The following is a 24987-nucleotide window of genomic DNA, read 5'->3' as shown; positions in this document are numbered from 1 at the left end:
TTAACTGGTGTGGCGCTGCAAAATTGCTTGCAGTGCCACACTGCGCCATTTCTTTGTAAATATGCCTCCATTTTTGGGGAAAATAAGCAATATTTTTAAGACCTTCAAAACAGAGACAAAAAGAGAGTGCACGTGTGTGTGTTTTGTCTGTGTGTTTATGTAAAAAACCCAGGTGAAATCCGGCAGACACCTCACCATACCCGACCGAAAGCACCCGTACCCTACTAGATAACACATTTATTAGGGGGGTTTAACACCCCAAACTCCCACCCCAAAGCTAGGCCCCTGGTAATCATCTGCAGAGGATGGGGGCACAAGTATGCACAGATTAAAAAGGAACAAAATACTACTGCAGAATCTGGGGTGCTGCTTTGAGCCGAGGCAGCCTGCTTTCTATTTACAAGCATATCTCAGGAGATATTAGTTCCAATAGCCTTAGCCCCTCCCCATTATGAGTTGCCCGGCAGGGGGGGCATTACATACTTTCCCATGCCTAAGCCGCGGTCAGAGGCCGGCGTCAGACTGCACCTCAGACTTTTCCAAGTGTGACATTACTGGCTGGATTTTCTGGCAATTAAAATTGGGTATGGTGGTCCCGCACCTTGATAACTTGGTGCTCGAACACCTGCCCCACTAAAATTGGGTGGCGAGAAATTACACACAGGATTTCCGCTCCTCACAACTCGCAATCAGAGTCTTTAGAGGGGGACAGAAAAGACACAGCAACCAGGTGGCCAGTACTTGTCCAGGCCTGGCTCCAGGAATTTGTATTTGGGTGGGCCAAGGGTGCATTTGGGTGGGCCACTGCGGGCACGATTTGTCAGATATGTGTCTAGGCAGACCTGCTTCAGGGCCCTCCTTTATCTCTTCTTCGTCTTACAAGGCCCAGTAAAACGCACTCTTTTCCAAATCTCTTTCTAAATATTGTCACTCTCAAAAGTGCTTTTTCCATGTAATGTTCCTTTTAAGGGAAGAGGAGGTTTCTGAGGTGGGAGTATCAGGCAAGTGACACTTCACGGGCTTCCTCTGTGGAAGAATCACTCTTCAAACCTACCTCCACCTGACCCTGGACTCTGCAAAGCACTCCCTTACAGGTTTGATTATACCCACTCCTCTCCAATGCACCTTATCTCACAGCTGACCTTGGGCCCCAACCCCATATCAGGCACCATCGGGCTCCACTTTCATTTTTCCTGGTAAAAACATTAGTAAAATCACCTTCAAACTTAAAACATTGAATATAGCAGTAAATATAATTAGCAGGCACTTTAAAGTATGTTCCACAGTAGCCCTTATAACCCGACTGCTAATTAAATAAACAAAAACAGAAAGGCAATGACAGGGCCAGCTTCAGCTCTGATGCGAAAGTCTTTTTTGGCGCTGCACCAATATCCTCTTTCTCCGTAAATACCTTTACTACCACCTTCCAACAGTGCCCCTCATCCCTCCATGGCCCCCCCTATTGACCTCCTCCTGGGATTCCCTCACTGCCACGCCACATGCCACAAGTGCCCCTCATCTCCCCATAGCCCCTCCCTCTTATGAACGCCTCCTCGGATTGCCTCACTGCCACCCTCCACCAGTGCCTCTCATCTCTCCCTAGCCCCTCCCCCCCTCCACCCCATGACCTCTTCCTCGGATTCCCTCACTACCGCCTTCCACCAGTACCCCTCATCACTCTGTAGCCCCTCCCCCTCAATACCTCATCCTCAGACTCCCTCATTACCACCCGCGCTCCTTATCTCTCCCTAGCTCCCCCCTCCACCCCATGACCTCTTCCTCGGATTCTCACTGCCACCCTCCACCAGTGCCCCTCATCTCTCTGTAGCCCCTCCCCCCTCATGACCTCTTCCTCATATTCCCTCACTGCCACCCTCCAACAGAGCCCCTTCATTGCTCCATAGCCCCTCCCACTACCTCCTCCTCGGATTCCCTCACTGCCACCCTTCACCAGCGCCCCTCATCTCTCCATAGCCCCCCCATGGACCACCTCCTCTGATTCCCTCACTGGCACCCTCCTCCAGTGCCCTCATCTCTACATAGCCACTCTCTCATATGCATTTCATTTGTTGTATAGCGCTACTCATATCAGTGTAGTGTGTGTCAGTACTTTACACCACGCACACATTATACAGAGACAATGAATCATAAAAGTATATAAATCAGTCTACAGGGAATGTCACATTAGCCAATGAGGATTACAAGGTGTAGGAATCACGTCATCCATTTTGGTGGGCAGTATATTTTAAAAGGGTTTGGTATGGGGAAACACAACCTTAGGATTTAAAAAGTATTCCATGGGGGTCAGGTTTACTGATAAAAATGTATCTCTGCCCAAACATACTCATAGTAGCAACATTAGAATAATGAAAGACTGAGGAAGTGCTAACTATATCACAAAACAAAAAAATCAAAGTTCTAACTATACCTTCATGTTTGTATGTAGCTCTTTGGTGACAGTTCATTGGTCACCGTCCTATGTTAGGAATGCAACTTCTGAACTGCAAGTAACACAAGGATCTCTGACAAAGGCAGTAACCCACTGAGCTTCCACATAAAATACAGTTCATCTGCATTTAAAAACTACTAACAGACAAATGATTGCTCTCCAGCAGGATCATTCATCACCAGCGTTATCTGGGCATTTTGTATTGTATAATTGTTGTACTGCATCAGGCATGATAATGATAAAAAACTGTTTAAATGAAGCACACACGAAGTATGTATTGTGCTGGGCCTGTGCAGATTTTTAAAAGAAAAACAAATAGTAACACATTCGCTTACCTACTACTCCATTAGTCAAACTTGGTGTCACAGGCAGCCTGATGTGATAAGCAGCTGCAGGGGTCAGGAAAGGTGAATGGGAATAAACAAACTTTTTTTCTCCTGTGCTGCATAGAAAAAGAAATATCCAGCAGCAGAACAGTAGGCAAAGGTTACCCATGTCAAAGAAAGGATTTGTTGTATTTCGCCATGTGGAGATGTGAAGGGGTGAAAAAATAAACAAAGCCTCGTTTGTATGTAAATGGTCTTTTAAAGACCTGTGAAGTACTCGGGTGCGGCATCGATTATCTCAACAAAAACTGTCTGTGTGTGTGTGCGCCCTCGGGAAGCTGTCTCAGCCCGGGCGCACACACACACACAGACACCCGTTGAAGTCAATGCCGGTGCGCGCCTGCCTTCAAGCCCTCACTGCGAGGGCCAAGGCTCCTGTTTGGGTGGGCCAGGCTCATGTTTGGGTGGGCCTGGCCCATCCGGCCCACCCGCTAGAACCGGGCCTGACTTGTCCCCTGACTACCATTATCAATGAGACAAAAAATGCTGCCATCTTTACATTGGCTACCTGCCTGCTTTGTTCTCACTGCTTTTGTCTGCCCTCTGTTGCACTACTGCCCTCTGCTGGTGCATTTGTTTCCCAGCACATGCAAGCCAATCATACAAGGGGCATGTCTCGATTGCGGACTGGCACTCAGCCCTCTCTGTCTACAACATCCTTGACACACTCCACTATTCCACATTGGTTTGCCTGACCATGGTCATTGTATGTAGTTTAATCTGTGCCTGCTTTGTCCTCATTACACACTATTCGCTGTAAATGAGTTAATGTGTTGGTGTCCTGCTCACCCGAACGCCTCCCAGAAACTTTACCATCAGCCCCATGGACCACATTGGCAGTGTCCACCTCAGGCATGACATCTGCTCACCCATCCTTCCAACCAGTGCAGTGCCAATACCCTCACCCGGGGTCCCAGTTAGAGGTGTGTCCTGGTCTATTTGGATTTATGTTTTGGCTTTTCGTATATATGACGTATTTGGTGCTGTTCATCTTTACTACTGACAGTGGGTTTGTTGATCGCCTACACAGGAAGAAAGAGAGGATTCGATGCAATTACATGGTGTAAAATAAAAGGGGAAGGTCCCATATGGTCAGTGATAGGAGAAGGTATATGGCAAGTACCTTAGACAACAACTGTATTGAACTCGGAGGTTGGACTGAGATACATGTTGTTTGTGGGACAGAAGGAAATCCAGGAATACCGTTGAACATCTGAGTCATTGTCACAAAGCACTTTGAGAACGGTTGCATGGTGGAGGGCAGACCTGTGTGATCAGTGCACCGTATGACTGATTTCCCCAGTGAACATTTGTGAGAGATTTCTTAGAAGTAATAAAAGTCTACCTTCTTTCCGTGTAGCACCATGGTCTTCTGATGGAGCTGACCTTAGTCAGCTGGCCATAACACTACAGGATGTGAGCACAAGTTGAGGAAGAGAGCATGTACATGTCAGTGTGGTTGTCATTTCCTACTTGCATAAGAGTTACTTTATCTAACACTAGCAGCCCGTCCCGACGTTGTCCGGGACCAATTATGGCTCAGGGCCCCCGCCCGCTCTGACTTTGTGTAACCTGCCCACCTCACTGGTCACGTCACTTTTTCCTGCTGTAATGCCCCGTTTGGTACCTGCCCACGTCACTTGCCAAGTCACTTTTTCATCCTGTAATGGCCCGTTTGCTACCCGCTCCACTTTCTATGCTTTCGTCCCCTGCACACGTTTGTTTTTCCTCCTGTTAACCTGCCCACGTCACTGCCCACGTCACTTTTTCCTCCTGTAATGCCCCGTTTCACTTTTTCGTCTTGTAATGGCCCGTTTGCTCCCCACTCCACTTTGTATGCTTTTGTCACCTGCACATGTTTGTTTTTCCTCCTGTTAACCTGCCCACGTTACTTTTTCCTGCACACGTTTGTTTTTCCTCCTTTACCTGTGGCTCGCTCACCGCTTCTCCCCGCCGCCGCTCCTCCTTCACGTTGCTGACTGGTAACTTGGCGCCCTACTTCATCCGCCGCTGAGCGCTCCTCCCCGCCGCCGCTCCTCACTGTCTGCCCGCCGATCCTCTCTGCCTGTCTGCCGGTCATGTCCGCTGCTCCCCTGATCTCCGCCGCTCCTCGTCACTGCTCCTCCCCACACAGATCTCCTCCGCTCCTGTACTCCGCTCCTCACGTGTACCCCGCTCCTGATGTCAGCAGGCACGTCGCGGCCGGCGCTACTTCAGAAGGGACTACTTTTTTTTAACTTATATTTTTTACTAACGTATTTATTTTTAATTTATATAGCCTATGTCCATCTGCACACCCTGAGGATTACAACGATGTATCGGGTGTGTGGATTGGCGCTGTGGTTCCCGAGTTTACCTAGCTCAAAGATTTGTGTTCTCTCTTTATAATAGTAGTATAGATGAGCAATGAGCGACATGCATCAGGGCTCCTGTGAACTGAGTGCATTTCGGGCAGGATGCACGTATCTCTGCAGGGATGCATACGTTGTATAGACTGGTCACTGGCAAATCACAATGGCGTCCTACAATAAAGTGCCCTTTGACATACACCTTGCCGAGATGTCTCCAGCTCCACCCCACCTCCCAGGATCAGTGCTGTAAATGTAAGGTGCACTTCGGTGGGACAAACCGCTCTTCCTTTCACAATATTTCGCATTGTATTTCCTACGCTAGTGAATTATATGGAGTGGCCTATGCACAGTGGAGCTGCCACCCCAACCCCTCCACTCGCCTCCTTCCTCTCCATTCACCTCTAGCTTGCACCATCTAAGTGTGTACAGAGATATTCATGTTGACATTTAGTCATTGAGTACATTGTTAGTCTAAGTCAGCCATTGTGATTCCTTCAAGTTGTTCCCTCGTGGTTGCGGTAGCCATGGCTTCTTGCCTCATGTGACTGGTTGTCTAAGTAAGGTGTGGTTTTGATGGCCCTCTCCTTAGCCTGTTTCTGCACCAGGAGCTTCTTGAGAAGAAGCCACCGAGCCACTTGCAGACGGTGACGCAAGTCACATTCTGTAGGATCCTTAGATCTCCTCTAATGATAGAATAGCTTCAAATGTGGTGGTATCTATTGTGTATGGATGATCATTTTGAAATTGGGCATGTTTCAGCTGAGAAAAAAAAATTCTTTGGGGATAATCAAGAACGCTGCTTTTGGAACTGATAGCACTGGTGATCTACTGAAACAGCCATGGACGCCTGGTGTTGGCCTGTTAGTGCTATTGGCGCTAGGATGCTAAGGTATCATGGGCGGCTTTACAATTGAGACTGAAGGTCGAACAGAACGTGGAGGTGTTTGGTTTCTCAGAGGATACTGTTGGCTGCCCATGGCACAGTTGTATTTCAGTGCTATGCCCTCTTGGACTTGTGCTCATGAGGCTAAAAGATGGTGGTAATGTGGGACTGTGGTCAGATGAGGTGTCCTTCATGCTCATTGTGTCAGTGCCCATTGTCCACTGGGTCAGTGTTGTTTCCTGTGCGGGGATGGAGAGGTTTAATGATGTAGTGGTTGAGATATATGGTTTAGTTGATTGCATAACTGTCCCCTTACACTCCAAAGGTCAGTTTGTGTGACTCATGGCAATAGAATGTAGTGTTGTATAATCCACAGAACAGGTTACATGGATGTGACAGGCACCTAAAGGTGTGTGCTTGGTAGTGGCAGATTTGTTCCCTGTGTGGCATGTCGTCTCCTCTATACTCTTGAAGTGTGTTCTGAAAGACAGGCGGGGATTATAGTCATTCATTTCGTGTTTTTTTGTTTGTTTTTTGCTGGTAACGTTTTGATCGTGGGACATTGTATGTTTTGTGTGAACAGAATTTAATTTTGGCTTTGAATACTCAGGATTAATTCTCTGCTGGCCCCTTGTTCGGTGGCTTTATGGGTATGTGCTCACGTCCATGTAAGGAGGGGTTGGACTTGGCTAAGAGATCCGTTTGTGTGACTGCAACAGTGCTGGAAAAGCATCTTTTTGACATCCTTTGTTTTGTTTTGGAGCGCAATGTTCATGAGTATTTTCCTGCTTATTGTAGTTTGTCCTCTATAGTTTGTTGGTTCAGATTGGTTGAGGATGTGCATGCTGTTCAGTAATGTACCCAGAGGAATGTGCTTGTAGGCATGGAAAGAATCCATGATTGCTGGGATTTTTTGGGATTCTCATTTGCACTTCAGTGGTGGCTGGCGGGGAGAGGGGGCTAAAAAAACTAAGCATTTACAAAAAAAAATCACTTACCTTTTCACAGTGCCGCCTCTCCTCCGTCGTTGCTCTTCTTACTGGCAAGTCTTGGAAGCAGGAAGCACACAGGCTCCCCTAAGCCAATCACAACTCTGTGGTTTGGCGCTCAGACCAGACGGGAACTGGGGACCGTGCATTACAGTCAGGTGGGGAAAGATGCAAATTGCGCATGATTGTTTGGCCGGCCCAAGACAGCCGGCCAAACAGTCATGGGCAGTGCCGGACCCGGACCCTGGCAAAGAGCTCGCACAGCCCAGCTGGGGGGAGGGGTTGCACTAGCGGAAGGAAAACTTTGTGCCGCTTTTGTTGCTGGGGTCGATAACGCAGCTATGCTGCAAAACCGGCCCCCCGGTAACAAAACGGCCCCCCAGGGGTCTAAAACAACACCCCACCCTGGTGGCCCACCGGAGAAACTCCTGGTGCCCGCTTTGGCCAGTCCGGCCCTGGACATGGGCACTTAGAATGTACCCACCACTCCTCCCCCTGTGACCCCTGGCCCACCCCGCCCTAACCTAGCCCCGTAGCTACAAAAAATAAAATGATAACAAAGTTCTTTTATTTTTTCCTTTTTTCACTGCTCTGGGAGCAGTGGGGCGACACTTCCCCGCCTTAGCGGAGGAGCAGTCCTCATGTACTTTGAACTTGTGGTTCTTTATAGAGAAAATAATCTTTTCCATAACCTGAGATGTAATTTTTTGGTAAGCTCGACAGGGCCCTTTACAGTTTGATTTTCATTTGTATTAACAGACTGAGGGACGTTGCCATCAACACACTGTAGGTAGCAGTAGCCCACAGTAGGCAGAGTTCTTAAATTCCAATATTGTGCAATTGATACATATCCGAGAAGTCTTCCAAAGAGTTTCCCACACCGATCTTAACAAAGTGCAGATGCTAGTCCAGTGATAAAAAAAAATGCTCCCTTCAGCACTTCAAAAAAACTCATCAAGCATCAAACCTAAAATATTTTCTGTAAATAGTTAAATAATGTAAACGTAAAACCGCTCCTTGGACGGGATGGGTTGCAGCCTAAATATTTTAGGAAAGTGTTTGAATTCTAGTCTCTTGATCCCAAGGTTTGTTTGTTGTCTGTGCTATTTGCGGACCCAGATTGTCTGGACTACTACATTTTATCAAACAAACGGACGGGCTTGTGTGCGTGGCCCTCATAAGAGAGCTGGAGAGAGGTCAGCATCCGTCAGGAAGGAAGCTGTCTGCGTCTCTCGCTCTCTTTCTGAACAGTTTTTCTGCTTTTTGATAAAACAATGTGTTATTTTGGTTTCACCAGGGGGATGAGTGGACTGCGGCATTGAACAGCTTCCCGTGACAATCACTGAACTTGCTTCTCTGTAGTATGTGGGTGCTTTGGACATTGGAATGTAGGAGGTAAAAGACCTCCAGGCCCTGCTACAGACATGATCTAGACCAGGGTTCTCCAAAGTCGGTCTTGGAGTGGCCGGATCCATGCCATATTTTTACCATATCCTCATTTAGATAAATGTAGTTATCTTAAAAATCTTTATAAAAACTCTGGAGAACCCTGATCTAGACTAGCGTTTTTTAACCTGTGGTCCGTGGACTCCTGGGGTTCTGCAGCATCTACAACTACTCAGGGGGTGGCGACTTTAGAATATTAAATAATATTAGCAGATTAATCCATACATACAAATAAAGAAGCAAAATGCAAAATTGAAAATGTTAAAAATTTTCTGTAAATGTGAAGGAATTTGGAATTGGGGGCTAAAATTTTAGTTGGTATTCTTAGTTTGATTCATTGAAGCAGCACAAGCTACAGCAAACAGAATAGAGTATGGCAGATGGGTGGCCTTAATTGGAGCACCAACAAAAAGAGAGCATGCATTAGAAGCAAAAAACATAAAGTGATATGTTAGATCCTAGGATATGACGCCACCTTTAAGAATAAAAAGCTCAAACCTTCCCATTAAAATATAACTCTTGAGTGTCCTATACTTGTTCGTGAATTAAATTAAATATTTCATAAATTGTGTATTTGTTTGATGTAGAAATTGCTTAGGCTGGGGATCCGGCTAACTATGACTGACTCAGATGGAATTCCAGTAATGACTCAGTGAGGGTCCAAAGAAGTCAAAAGGTTAAGAACTGCTGATCTATACATACAGAAAGAACAAAAGAAAGACATCAATGTACATGGCAGTTATTCTCAATGACCACTTAATTCAAGCATTTGACCCCAAATTATTTTTTTTATTGATGCATAGCCGTAAGTACAATGAATATGCTCAAATGTGAGTTCCGTATTTCCTGTTCCCTAGGGTTCAAATGATTTCTCATTGACAAAGCGCAACAAGTTAAAAACAGGTCTGCCATTGCTTGATTTTCTGTGCCGAGAGACACATGGCTTAGCAGCTTGGGCTGGACTGTTTCCACTGGAGCAGGACCGAGCTGATTTGCATTGGTTGGTCTCTGCCTATCGTGGGACAGTGGGCAGAAAAATCAATAAACTGGATGTCAGTGCATAGTAATTGACAGTGGTTGTGATTAATTCAGGAATTCTACCGATCAATTTCTTGTATTTTAGGAGCAGAGGACTGCTGCCCCTGGACATGACAGTAGACTAAACAACAATCTGAAGTAGCAAATTAATAAAATGATTGACCGTCTCAAAAATATACTTTACCTTCAAAAAAGTAAACCTTTCTCAGGGTCCTGCAGCATGCCCTGTTGTTTTGGAATGTAGGTTATGCCATCTTGGTTTTGAATTTGCAAAGTCAAAGGATCCCAGCTCAGTCCTTGTCCCTTTTATCCTACCACTGAGCCCCCTGTTATGCCTCAGTCTTGTCATGGCATTTGGTTGTTTTCATCATGGGAGACGTCCTTCCTGCTTTAGCGATTTACTCATGACGTGACACACTCTCTCTGTGTTCAAAGTATTTTATTGAATAAGAAAACATACAATCAGGTGTTACGATACAAGTACAAGGTATACATTCAATGCAAACATTTTGGATAGATGATATACAATTTTCATGTAGGTATTATGAGGTTTCATATACATAAAAACTGCAGCGGTACCAATCTCTCTCTGACTGTACCCCAGCTATGTCCTCTCTTTCTCGCACCATCCATTGGCTGCCGCATATGATTGACTGATACATGCACCATCCACTGGCTGCCACATATGATTGACTGATACATGCACATCCACTGGCTGCCCCACATGATTGACTGATGCATGCACCATCCACTGTCTGCTACATATGATTGACTAATACATGCACCATCCACTGGCTGCTACATATGATTGACTAATACATGCACCATCCACTGTCTGCCCCATATGATTGACTGATACATGCACCATCCACTGGCTGCCACATATGATTGACTGATACATGCACCATCCACTGGCTGCCCCATATGATTGACTGATGCATGCACCATCCACTGTCTGCTACATATGATTGACTAATACATGCACCATCCACTGGCTGCTACATATGATTGACTAATACATGCACCATCCACTGTCTGCCCCATATGATTGACTGATACATGCACCATCCACTGGCTGCCACATATGATTGACTGATACATGCACATCCACTGTCTGCCCCACATGATTGACTGATACATGCACCATCCACTGTCTGCCCCATATGATTGACTGATACATGCACCATCCACTGGCTGCTACATATGATTGACTAATACATGCACCATCCACTGTCTGCCCCATATGATTGACTGATACATGCACCATCCACTGGCTGCTACATATGATTGACTAATACATGCACCATCCACTGTCTGCCCCATATGATTGACTGATACATGCACCATCCACTGGCTGCTACATATGATTGACTGATAAATGCACCATCCACTGGCTGCCCCATATGATTGACTGATATATGCACTATCCACTGGCTGCCACATATGATTGACTGATACATGCACCGTCCACTGGCTGCTACATATGATTGACTGATACATGCACCATCCACTGGCTGCCACATATGATTGACTGATACATGCACCATCCACTGGCTGCCCCATATGATTGACTGATATATGCACCATCCACTGGCTGCCACATATGATTGACTGATACATGCACCATCCACTGGCTGCCCCATATGATTGACTGATATATGCACCATCCACTGGCTGCCACATATGATTGACTGATACATGCACCATCCACTGGCTGCCCCATATGATTGACTGATATATGCACTATCCACTGGCTGCTACATATGATTGACTAATACATGCACCATCCACGGGCTGCCACATATGATTAACTGCTGCCTTCATATTCAAACATGGCAGTTAATGAAATATGGGTACATAGGAGTCTATTTCTACCGTAATAAACAAGCACGTCGAATGAGCCAAATAAAGTCCCCGGTTGAATCTCATCTGTAAGCCTTTAATCGACCAATATAATTTTTTCTTTTGTGAAATATGCTTATTTACCCTATAATTTTCAACAGCCTTCTGATGAATTTACTCATCAATTCCGGCCATGTTAAAAATGTGCTTGCTTTGCATATTATAGCGGTTTTACAGTTCTATTAGAGAATAAACATTTCACAAAAGGCTTTTCGACACTGGCTGTGACAGTAACTAAGCATTTTGGTAATTTCTGTAACTCCATTTTCCCAGGAACCTCTGACCGGCCCAGCCTGGAGCTCATAACTCTGACGTGTACATGTGTGGCTGCCACGCTCTTCTGGCTCCTGTTAACCCTCTGCATCCGGAAGCTAAAGCGGGTAAGAACAGATGTGCTTCCGGCAGCATGCCCACGCCATGTCTGTTTCTCATGGTCGGGTCAACGTTTAAAGGGGGTGGGGGCAGAGGGCGTCATTTTTTTAACACCTTCTCAGATGTTCAAACTGAAAGCCTAAATTAGCTCCAGGCTTGTTGACTGAGGAGAATAAATTCCACCAAGCTTTATGAAAAGTTATGAAATATTTTGCATTTTTGCGAGCCACTAACTCTCATTGTGACCTCATTGAATGGAAGACACATTTTTGGATTTACCCGAGCATTCACATGCACGTGGGTACATACACAAACTGGTTTCACATCTACACACAGACCATAGATGGGCCCGCTATCACGGTCACAGTGCTAAGTGCCACGGCCCTTCTCGAAAGGTCACTGCAGCCTGCACCACCTGCCATCGCTGCCGATGACAGTACCAACATAACACCTAACCATCTCACTCTTACAAGTGTGCCAATACAGACTATTTCAGGCCACATAAAACTATAATAATGACTTGAGAGGCAGGTATTATTTGTTTTCAATGTATATTGACTTAATAAACACAGTTTTTGTGCTTATCTCAAAATAAAAAAGACAGTACCATCATGTGGTGGACTGTCACTAGAGCCAGGGCTGACAATTAAGTGCTGGTGCCGAGCACCAGAAACCACTGGCACAAATTAAGCACTGTGTACACAATTGGCCACACACTCACACTGATACTTCCACATACACATATAAATACAAAAGTTTCCAAAGTACCCTCAATCGAGGACTATTTTATGAAATAAATTACAATCTTCCTGAAGCTACGCTACAAATCTGCCATCCGTTTTAGTGCAAAATTCTATAGGCTTTCCAGATCAGCGCAGTACTTCAATGTCAGAGGACCCAAATGACCAATTTGACAGGTTGAGAGCCATGACACACAAAGTTTCAAATAGACACTCACACACCATATATACACACGCCAACATTTACTGTTGTGTTAAGCACACTAATTGTGAAATGTTGAGGTCCAAGGACCGCAATAGTGATTGTTTGGACATGAAGAAATATTTATATATTTTTTTCAATGAAGAAATATTTTAACAGAAAAATGATGATTTGGAGACGTTTTGCTAGAGTCAAAGGGGCCGTTGATACTGGCTAAGAGTCACAGATGTGTCACTGCAAGAGAGTTGGACTTGGGGAGGTGCCACTCTCAGAATTGGCTTTAATGTAAGGAATTTCAAATGTTTCTCAATTTTTTTCTATAACTCTGTAACAAGATGAACAGAAGTGTACAAGTGCATCCTAATACCATCAAATGTGCTTCAAGTCTAGGCTTTAGGTTTGGCCCTGAGAGAGCTTTAGGTGTTAAGCCAGGTTCATGTAATTAAAAAAATAAAATCACGGTAACAAATATAGACAAGTATACTAACATAAAGAGGGCTTTGGATCAGCCCGCTTCTTCCCTTGGTCTGTCCAGCTGTCTATCAGAGTCTGCTTCTGACCACCGCAGTATACAGCACGGGGAAATGAGTCTCCCCACTGCAGCCAGTGACTCGCTTGCCCTGTGAGTCATGGCATTTTGCCTGATCACATCTGCACATGTGCCTAAAAAGAAGTACTATTCTGAGCCAGCACTTGTGCGTTTCTTTGCTGATTCTTTTTTTCTTTTCATTCATTATCCTTTTTTAGGTCGAGCATAGAGCTGCGCATGCGTAGCATGCGCTGTCTAGCTCAGGACCTATAGTTGTTACTTTCGGGGGAATCTGAGACAGCGTTCGGCCACGCGCCTCTGCTGTCTCAGATTTGTCCGCGTGAGCGCGCCTCGCGCTTTTGTATCTGGCTGCCCGTCTTCTGGTTCCGAATGCTTTCGGTTTCGGAGTGCATGTCTGCTGAAAAAGACACAGCACACATACACGCAGGCAGGCACACACGCAGGCAGGCACACACACAGGCACAACACACGCTGGCACATACAAGCGCGCACCCCCCCGCCCCCGGCAGGGCTTACATACACACACAAACGTGCACACACACACACTCCCAACCCCACTCACCGGGCACACGCAGGGCTTCCATCACTGGGGGGGGGGGCACCGTCAATGTGCCCCGATGCCCTCCCTCACCGGCTCCTCTTGTCCTGTTCCTCCGTGTCCAGACTCCGCAGCCCGCTCCGTTGTTTCTCCGCCCCTTCAGGACAGTTCGTGCGTGTCACGCCTCTCCTTTCTCCCGGCCGGAACTCCTATTTGCGTGTCAGGCCTCGTTTTCACCACGCAATTTTTTTTTTGTTGCTGGCTTGTTTCTTTTTTGTGGACATATCTACAGCCAGATGGGGTCTGAATCTGGTTCTGCACAATCGTTTCAGGTCTGTGGGTTCCTGCGAGCTTTGGCTGCTCTCTTAATGCGTCCTTCATGGGGGCCATATTGTGAACGTGTGTGACGCTTTTTGCGTCCTCTGGGTACTTTAGAAGTACAGAAAAGGACATTTGCACGGTCTCTAAGATAATATGGATTGTTATGGTGCAAATGTGCACTGGTATAATCCCAAATGAGCATTCCCGGATTAGCAAGAGGCGCGGTCCCAGTAATCCCTCCCCCCAGGCGTCCCTCTGAAGGTGGGTGGAGTCGCTCACTGCACCCACCTGCGGGCCGATCCCAGTCCTTTTGTTTGAGCATTGAAAGGTGAACCGGCTCTTTGAAACCGGCCTCTGCCTCGCAGTGCGGTGCTGACCCAGCCCGGTGTGAGTGTGCACCTGCGCTATGAAAGTGCATGGTTTTGGCATTGGGTGTTCTGTTCCAGTCTGGGCGCAGCCGCCCCCCAGTGAAAGGTGTGCTGTGGTACAGACCGGAACAGTGCCCTGGTTGTATCACTTCTGCAGTGCATAGAAGTGTGCCACAGGGTCTCTTCGCCTTAGAACTGTGCACCACAAAAATTGTGTCCCATATATGTAATGAATAAGCATGTCTTTTTGTTTTTTCCATTTCGTCTGCCATGTGGATGCCTTATAATGTAAATTTTCCTTGCGCTTTACAATTTTACCATGATAGGATCAGAGAATCTCATTCCTCCAACAACCTTTTGCCACTGCAGTGAGGATATTGGGAAAACCTTAACGTAATTGACGCAAGATGGAGAGCTAAAGTATCCAACGTTGATGATCCGTGAAGAGGCGATTGCCTCCTGCAGATATCTATGTAGTCACTGCCAGGTTCAGGGCAGCATGTGCCCATCAGAAATCTCTGCAGGACTAATGACAGACAATGCCTGTGTGCAGCGATTCTAATACCGGTTTGTCCATCTGTGCTAGAAATCAAGTTTTGGGTACAAATCTGCAAATTATGCAGCATATTTTGTGGCAAGTGCTTGAAATTCATAGTTATATGCAAAACGCTGCAAATTCTGGTCTTTCCAGTGACCCTGACTATACCTTTTAGGTCGAGCTGGTGTAGCAATGCGAAGCATTGCGTCCAGCGAAGTATCTATTGTTGGCCACTTCCTGGGAATCTGAGACAGGGGATGTGCACGCGCAAGAAGGGTTTCTAGAAATTTCAGAAAAAGGCGCTCTGCCTGAAGTGTACGCTGGACAGTGTGTGGCAATGAGTTTTTTTGAGTGTGGCGCGTGAAGAGCGAACGGATTAACCCAAAACCATTCTAAGACAATCAAAGATTACCCAAACTGTAACACAGCAAAGCTCTCGCAGCCACAAAAACAGTGTAAATTTAAGACAAAATGACAATTGGTATTGGTACAAATGAAAGACAGCAGCAGATCTGTTTGTTCAAATTCTTTTTCAATGATGTTTTAATTGGATCCAAGCTCAGCCGACACGTGTTTCATCGTGTTAAAGTGGAGTCAACACGACTCTTCAGGGCTGATGAAAGTAAATAAAACAATTGTATAGTAACTTTCAGTAGGTTGCAATTGTTACATGGATTTATAACATGTATGTGCATGAAGGTGATAGTGACGGAATATTAAGTGCCTTCGTGGTCGTTTTTCGTGATGTTTAGACCATGCACAAAAACAAGCTCATCCTGGTAACGGTGGTGAATTGTGAATAGTGTCAAATTTGTACTTAACCAGATGGCGTTTCTATATAATAGTGAATATCGTACATAAACTCCTATAAGGTTGCATCAAATAGTTGTCTCATGCTCACTAGAAATCAGCGTTTGTGGGGTGTCAGGGTGTATGAGTGTATCAACGAAATAAGCAATAGGCATGCCAGTGGAATCTCATGCTGTGAGTTGGTGATATGTATCCAAAGAAAGTAGTAGATAATGCATACCTAGTGGATAGCTTCAGGCATCCACGGTTAGATGCGTAAAACACTCTGCGCGGAGAAATGGCTTGTCTATGTTAAGAATAAAAAATGTACACATGAATATGTATACATGTTACACGGGAGAATGATAAGCGCGGGCAAATTCGTGCTTCTAGCAGGGTGCACTCTGTGAAGAATGTAAAGGCTCACCCTGATAAGATATTGGCGAGTCTGCCAATATAACTACTCGATCAAACCCTGGTTCCGGGTTCAGGAGTATCTCTAGCACCGGTAATTTATGATATGAGCACACAAAATGTTGCACGTCTGCATTCGACGATGACTGCATGAAAATGAAAAAGAAGGAAACACGCTGTTTTTCAAAAGGACACAAACCTCTAAACCAAAGTATACAGAATTTAAGTAAAAGGATCGCACGGTGCATACCTATACACGAGTACGTGAATAGCTGAACCGGGAGGGGACCCGACTGCAGGAGTTGCGCGTTCTGCTTGAGGGTATATAAATCTTCACGGGTAGCGTTAGGTTCAATCTTTAAAAAAATCACATAAGAGGACTTTAATTTAGGATCGTCATTCTGTACAGAGATCATGAGGATCAAAAGAAATACGTCGATATCCAGAGTGTTGCCTCTTACCTGACAGTCGAAGTCCCTCCTCCGTTGATTCCCGGTCGCCGTGTTCCAAGGACGGACACGTGACCGGAAGTCGGAGGGCCTTAAATAGTCTTCGCAATTCATTGCCTGGTATGCAATGATCATATCTCATGTCCTACTGAGACCGCCATCTTAGGTGTGTGCAAAACGGTAGTTAAAAGCCTCAAATCCAGTGCAAAAGGGCGCACAGGTTAATGTAAGGTTCGAAGAAAGGGGTTTGTAGGCGTGAGGGCATACTAGGTTTATCCCTCCAGGCAAAAAAAAGAGCCAAAAATTAATGAAAAATATATAAAACCAGAAATATATATATTGTATAAATAAAAAGTATGGGAGAAGCGTAAACCATAAAAAAGTAATAGTGGTTTACCTTGACTTACGCAACAAAGCTTGCGTGAAGCTCCTAAGATGATCCCGTATGTCAACGGTCCATTTCAGAAAAGAAATCGAACTCAGTGTTTAAGTCCGTTCCAGGATCTCAAACACGAGAGCTAGCCCTTTGTATTATTTAGCGCTTGACGAAAATGATTCCTTATGTGAAATAATAAAACGACTGTAAAGCGGTAGGAGAAAAGGGAGAAACAACATTTATAACCCAAAGGTGGTAGTGAAAAAAAGGGGGTGACCTATGTCTTGAGCACCCTTAAATGACAGAACATAAATCATGCTGTGACTCGTGACATTCAAATTCATTGTAAAAAACACGTCATTATGTCTCTCAAAAGGTTACGTGTAATTCTAAAAGTTGATGAGGCCACAGTTAGGTATTTCTTCATAGATGCCAAAGTTTTACAGATATCCATAACATAATTGTGAAACAAAAGCAAAAGAAAAAACAGCAGTTCGAACCAAAGTGAGTTCATGTAGACATATTTACAATGAGAACGTTCATGCAGTACCCATTGAGTCAGACAATTCCCATCTCTTAACTTATTGTAAAGTTTTCATATAGTAAAGGTTAAAGATCAACAGCAACATTCTGTAAATCAGAGGGACGGTTAGTTCCCTAGGAAGAATTGAAGCTCCTGGTCATAGTTGAGCCCGTGTTCCACGCATTGCAAACGCATGATCCACGTGGCCTCCCTACGCCTCAGAGTCAGTTCTCTGTTTCCTCCCCTAATATTTGGGGGGATGACGTCAATCCCGAAGAAACGTACCTTTACTTCATCCTCCAAAGGTTGACAAGCTGCCACATGCAGCGCAACCGGATATTTGGGATCCCTTTTTTGGATAGCCCGTATATGTTCCGCTAACCTCTCCTTAAGCGGTCTGATAGTGCTGCCTACGTACATCAAGCCACACTGGCACTCAATAATATACACCACGTATCTGGTTATGCATGTGATGTTGTGTCTGATTGAATAAGTACAACCATCATGGCCTCTGAATGTCTTGGTGCCATGTTTACACCACACACATAACGAGCAAAAACCACATTTGTAAAAACCCAGACTGCGTGTAGTAAGCCAGTTTGTGGCCACGGTATTGTGTGGAACAGTAGGGCTAAGCTTATTCTTCAGTGTACATCCTTTCTTATACGTAATGGCTGGTCTGTCTGGTAGCCATTCTTTTAATGTCGTGTCCTCCAATAACATTTTCCAATGTCTATTGAAACTCCTGGAGATTGTTTGATGTAAAGCATTAAACTCAGTAATGAGTCTAATTTTCTGGGGAGAGGAATCTTTATTGGTACGTTTCTTTAAACAATCTGGTCTCGAGGCACGGCGAACCCTTGCCTCTGCAGAGTCTAGAGTCCGGAGGGGATAGCCTCTATTCAAAAATCTGTTTTTCATGTTGTTAAGACAAACGTCAAATTCTTTAGGCTCGCTACAATTCCGTTTAGCTCTTAAGTACTCACCATAAGGTATGGCCTGTATCTGGTGTGTAGGATGGGAGCTGCAGGCATGGAGAATTGAGTTACAGGAAGTGGGTTTCCTATAAAGTCTGCTGTGGAGTTTACTGTCTTTAATGTAAAATTCCAAGTCTAAGAATTCCATCTTTTCTTTGCTGAATTGCATAGTGAACTGTATGCCCCAACTGTTTCCATTGAGATAATTGAAGAAAGAATTCAAAGAATCTATTGTGCCAGACCACAGAAGAAAGCAATCATCAATGTAGCGTCCCCAAAATAAAATGGAGTCAATATGTTCAGCACCTTTAGAGCCCCAAATGAGATCAGATTCTAGGGCCCCCATGAATAGATTCGCAAAGGAGGGAGAAAATTTCGAACCCATAGCTACCCCCTTTATCTGTCTAAACCATTTGCGGTCAAAAATAAAGTCGTTGTTGTTAAGAATGATTTCCATCATTCGAAGTAACATCTTCGTGTGAGCCCACAGCGAAGCTGGACGGTTTGAGAGAATTCTCTCAATTGCCTGCATCCCTAGTTCCGGATTGATGCTGGTGTACAGAGACACCACATCCATTGTAACTACAATAGTTCCAGGTTGCCAGTCAATATCCGACATCATTTCCAAAATATGTTTCGAGTCCTGGATATAGGATGGTAAGTTCTTCACTAACGGACCTATGAAAAGGTCCACGTATTCCGCTAGTCTTTCAGTGGGACCCCCAATGCCTGAGACGATAGGTCTACCAGGCGGGAATGCTAAGTTTTTATGTACTTTCGGAAGGGTGTATAGCCAAGGATAGGTTGGTCTAAACACTTTCAGATACAAGTATTCGTCATCGTCCAAGAGGCCAGATTGTTTCCATTCAAGCAAAAGTTGATTAATTAGAATAGTCAGAGGACCCATAGGGTTCTGGGAAAGTGGTTCATAGCAAGAGGTGTCACTCAGTTGCGTGTAAATCTCATTATTGTAATCAGACAGATTCATCACAACAACATTGCCCCCTTTATCCGCCTCCCTAATGATAATGTCCGAATTATCACTAAGGATAGAGAGTGCAAGACGTTCGCCTTTTGTTAAGTTGTCCTTGTATTTAAATTTATCATTTAAGCTCTTTATGTTTAGTTTGTCAATGTCTTCCAAAACACGTTTATGGAAATTGTCTATGCTATTACCCCCAGAAAGAGTAGGGGTCCACCTGGATTTACTTTTAAGACCACTGGTCTGACTGTAGTCTGTTTCGATATCTAGTTCTTCTAAAAGCCTCTCCATGTCATATGGGCTCTCTTCCCTGTCTGTTAATGAAAGAAGCAGATGGGTTGCTTGAATATCTTTAATAGTCAACGTTTCTGTGTCACATACAGTAGGAGAAGGCCTAGATTCACCAGTAGCTTTAGATTTACAAGAAAAATACTTTTTCAATTTCAATTTGCGTACGAACTTGAAAATGTCAATTTTGCTCTGACAGACATCCCCAGTGCTATGTGGATTAAAGTTTAAACCCTTACCAAGTAGAGAAATCATGTCAGGTGTCAAAGGAAAGGATGAAAGGTTTATTACTTGGACAGTGTCATCAGGGTCAACTAGTTCTTCTGTGTGCCTGATCTGAGTTTTTTTCGATAATCTTCGTTTGAGGCTACGCCTACCCCTGTGGGTTTTGGGTCTGTGGCGCCCCTGGTGAGTGTTGACCTGTTGCCCTTCCTGATACGTTCCATCTCTAAAAAAAAGGGCATATTAACGAGATCGGCGTTCTCTGATCTCTCATTCTCTGATTCTACCAATCCTACAGAATTAAGTGAGGATGTGCTCGAAGTTACTGAGCTGGCTGCAGTGGATCTGCCCATTTGGGAGCCCTGTCTGGGTTTGGGAATCAGTGAATCATATTTCTGATCATAAGTATATACCCTCCCATTCTTGTAGTCAGACTCGTCCCTTTTAATCTGTCGAGCCTTCCTGGTTTTGGTGTCTGCCTGATGTCTTAGAAGAATTTCATCCAAGGTGGTGTAATTTTTTACAGTGGATTCTGGTTTGTTAAGATCTTGAATTTCTTGTTCCAAGGTGGATATCTCTAATAATAGTTTGGCAGACTTTCGTTCTGCACTCTCTATTAGTATGTCCATAAGGTTCATGGAATTAAGGTTGAGAGACTCTTCCCACTTGACCATGAGGTCAATGTCTAGATTATCATAGGTGGGAAAAGTCTGAGAACGTAAGCCTCTGGGAATTTGTTTAATACGTCTGTAGTATTTCAAGGTGGTTCCATCCCACCACCGTGAGTTCTCCTGTTTTTTTAGCCTCTCCAGTTTGAGAAACTTATCCCTGAGACCTTCCACAGGCGCAGGACCTGTAGTGGCAGATGCCTGGTGTGTGGGCATCCCTTTGGCAAGGTTATCGAAAAGGTCCGCTGCTACCTTGTCCCTATTCATAATGGGGAAGGAGAGAGTTGAGATGATATATAAAAAGAGCGTGGAGGCAACCAATCTGAAAACAATATAGATCACGGCTAGAAGGGTTTCTAGAAATTTCAGAAAAAGGCGCTCTGCCTGAAGTGTACGCTGGACAGTGTGTGGCAATGAGTTTTTTTGAGTGTGGCGCGTGAAGAGCGAACGGATTAACCCAAAACCATTCTAAGACAATCAAAGATTACCCAAACTGTAACACAGCAAAGCTCTCGCAGCCACAAAAACAGTGTAAATTTAAGACAAAATGACAATTGGTATTGGTACAAATGAAAGACAGCAGCAGATCTGTTTGTTCAAATTCTTTTTCAATGATGTTTTAATTGGATCCAAGCTCAGCCGACACGTGTTTCATCGTGTTAAAGTGGAGTCAACACGACTCTTCAGGGCTGATGAAAGTAAATAAAACAATTGTATAGTAACTTTCAGTAGGTTGCAATTGTTACATGGATTTATAACATGTATGTGCATGAAGGTGATAGTGACGGAATATTAAGTGCCTTCGTGGTCGTTTTTCGTGATGTTTAGACCATGCACAAAAACAAGCTCATCCTGGTAACGGTGGTGAATTGTGAATAGTGTCAAATTTGTACTTAACCAGATGGCGTTTCTATATAATAGTGAATATCGTACATAAACTCCTATAAGGTTGCATCAAATAGTTGTCTCATGCTCACTAGAAATCAGCGTTTGTGGGGTGTCAGGGTGTATGAGTGTATCAACGAAATAAGCAATGGCAAAACTCATTGCCACACACTGTCCAGCGTACACTTCAGGCAGAGCGCCTTTTTCTGAAATTTCTAGAAACCCTTCTAGCCGTGATCTATATTGTTTTCAGATTGGTTGCCTCCACGCTCTATTTATATATCATCTCAACTCTCTCCTTCCCCATTATGAATAGGGACAAGGTAGCAGCGGACCTTTTCGATAACCTTGCCAAAGGGATGCCCACACACCAGGCATCTGCCACTACAGGTCCTGCGCCTGGGGAAGGTCTCAGGGATAAGTTTCTCAAACTGGAGAGGCTAAAAAAACAGGAGAACTCACGGTGGTGGGATGGAACCACCTTGAAATACTACAGACGTATTAAACAAATTCCCAGAGGCTTACGTTCTCAGACTTTTCCCACCTATGATAATCTAGACATTGACCTCATGGTCAAGTGGGAAGAGTCTCTCAACCTTAATTCCATGAACCTTATGGACATACTAATAGAGAGTGCAGAACGAAAGTCTGCCAAACTATTATTAGAGATATCCACCTTGGAACAAGAAATTCAAGATCTTAACAAACCAGAATCCACTGTAAAAAATTACACCACCTTGGATGAAATTCTTCTAAGACATCAGGCAGACATCAAAACCAGGAAGGCTCGACAGATTAAAAGGGACGAGTCTGACTACAAGAATGGGAGGGTATATACTTATGATCAGAAATATGATTCACTGATTCCCAAACCCAGACAGGGCTCCCAAATGGGCAGATCCACTGCAGCCAGCTCAGTAACTTCGAGCACATCCTCACTTAATTCTGTAGGATTGGTAGAATCAGAGAATGAGAGATCAGAGAACGCCGATCTCGTTAATATGCCCTTTTTTTTAGAGATGGAACGTATCAGGAAGGGCAACAGGTCAACACTCACCAGGGGCGCCACAGACCCAAAACCCACAGGGGTAGGCGTAGCCTCAAACGAAGATTATCGAAAAAAACTCAGATCAGGCACACAGAAGAACTAGTTGACCCTGATGACACTGTCCAAGTAATAAACCTTTCATCCTTTCCTTTGACACCTGACATGATTTCTCTACTTGGTAAGGGTTTAAACTTTAATCCACATAGCACTGGGGATGTCTGTCAGAGCAAAATTGACATTTTCAAGTTCGTACGCAAATTGAAATTGAAAAAGTATTTTTCTTGTAAATCTAAAGCTACTGGTGAATCTAGGCCTTCTCCTACTGTATGTGACACAGAAACGTTGACTATTAAAGATATTCAAGCAACCCATCTGCTTCTTTCATTAACAGACAGGGAAGAGAGCCCATATGACATGGAGAGGCTTTTAGAAGAACTAGATATCGAAACAGACTACAGTCAGACCAGTGGTCTTAAAAGTAAATCCAGGTGGACCCCTACTCTTTCTGGGGGTAATAGCATAGACAATTTCCATAAACGTGTTTTGGAAGACATTGACAAACTAAACATAAAGAGCTTAAATGATAAATTTAAATACAAGGACAACTTAACAAAAGGCGAACGTCTTGCACTCTCTATCCTTAGTGATAATTCGGACATTATCATTAGGGAGGCGGATAAAGGGGGCAATGTTGTTGTGATGAATCTGTCTGATTACAATAATGAGATTTACACGCAACTGAGTGACACCTCTTGCTATGAACCACTTTCCCAGAACCCTATGGGTCCTCTGACTATTCTAATTAATCAACTTTTGCTTGAATGGAAACAATCTGGCCTCTTGGACGATGACGAATACTTGTATCTGAAAGTGTTTAGACCAACCTATCCTTGGCTATACACCCTTCCGAAAGTACATAAAAACTTAGCATTCCCGCCTGGTAGACCTATCGTCTCAGGCATTGGGGGTCCCACTGAAAGACTAGCGGAATACGTGGACCTTTTCATAGGTCCGTTAGTGAAGAACTTACCATCCTATATCCAGGACTCGAAACATATTTTGGAAATGATGTCGGATATTGACTGGCAACCTGGAACTATTGTAGTTACAATGGATGTGGTGTCTCTGTACACCAGCATCAATCCGGAACTAGGGATGCAGGCAATTGAGAGAATTCTCTCAAACCGTCCAGCTTCGCTGTGGGCTCACACGAAGATGTTACTTCGAATGATGGAAATCATTCTTAACAACAACGACTTTATTTTTGACCGCAAATGGTTTAGACAGATAAAGGGGGTAGCTATGGGTTCGAAATTTTCTCCCTCCTTTGCGAATCTATTCATGGGGGCCCTAGAATCTGATCTCATTTGGGGCTCTAAAGGTGCTGAACATATTGACTCCATTTTATTTTGGGGACGCTACATTGATGATTGCTTTCTTCTGTGGTCTGGCACAATAGATTCTTTGAATTCTTTCTTCAATTATCTCAATGGAAACAGTTGGGGCATACAGTTCACTATGCAATTCAGCAAAGAAAAGATGGAATTCTTAGACTTGGAATTTTACATTAAAGACAGTAAACTCCACAGCAGACTTTATAGGAAACCCACTTCCTGTAACTCAATTCTCCATGCCTGCAGCTCCCATCCTACACACCAGATACAGGCCATACCTTATGGTGAGTACTTAAGAGCTAAACGGAATTGTAGCGAGCCTAAAGAATTTGACGTTTGTCTTAACAACATGAAAAACAGATTTTTGAATAGAGGCTATCCCCTCCGGACTCTAGACTCTGCAGAGGCAAGGGTTCGCCGTGCCTCGAGACCAGATTGTTTAAAGAAACGTACCAATAAAGATTCCTCTCCCCAGAAAATTAGACTCATTACTGAGTTTAATGCTTTACATCAAACAATCTCCAGGAGTTTCAATAGACATTGGAAAATGTTATTGGAGGACACGACATTAAAAGAATGGCTACCAGACAGACCAGCCATTACGTATAAGAAAGGATGTACACTGAAGAATAAGCTTAGCCCTACTGTTCCACACAATACCGTGGCCACAAACTGGCTTACTACACGCAGTCTGGGTTTTTACAAATGTGGTTTTTGCTCGTTATGTGTGTGGTGTAAACATGGCACCAAGACATTCAGAGGCCATGATGGTTGTACTTATTCAATCAGACACAACATCACATGCATAACCAGATACGTGGTGTATATTATTGAGTGCCAGTGTGGCTTGATGTACGTAGGCAGCACTATCAGACCGCTTAAGGAGAGGTTAGCGGAAC

General features: G+C 44.4%; 1 protein-coding gene across 2 annotated transcripts in view; it reads left to right on the top strand.

The window, feature by feature from the left end:
* FLT1 (fms related receptor tyrosine kinase 1) overlaps nucleotides 1–24987 on the top strand; it is a 370086-nt gene that overhangs the window by 204332 nt on the left and 140767 nt on the right. For both annotated transcript variants that reach the window (XM_078657127.1, XM_078657126.1), the window contains one exon: nucleotides 11718–11824. In XM_078657127.1, the coding sequence (XP_078513253.1) occupies nucleotides 11718–11824 (107 nt within the window). The remainder of the gene's footprint in view (nucleotides 1–11717; nucleotides 11825–24987) is intronic.

Source organism: Lissotriton helveticus, chromosome 8, assembly GCF_964261635.1.
Source record: "Lissotriton helveticus chromosome 8, aLisHel1.1, whole genome shotgun sequence".
Taxonomy (NCBI): domain Eukaryota; kingdom Metazoa; phylum Chordata; class Amphibia; order Caudata; family Salamandridae; genus Lissotriton; species Lissotriton helveticus.
Note: the sequence above shows the minus strand (reverse complement) of the source record. Positions and strands in the feature narration are given on the sequence as shown.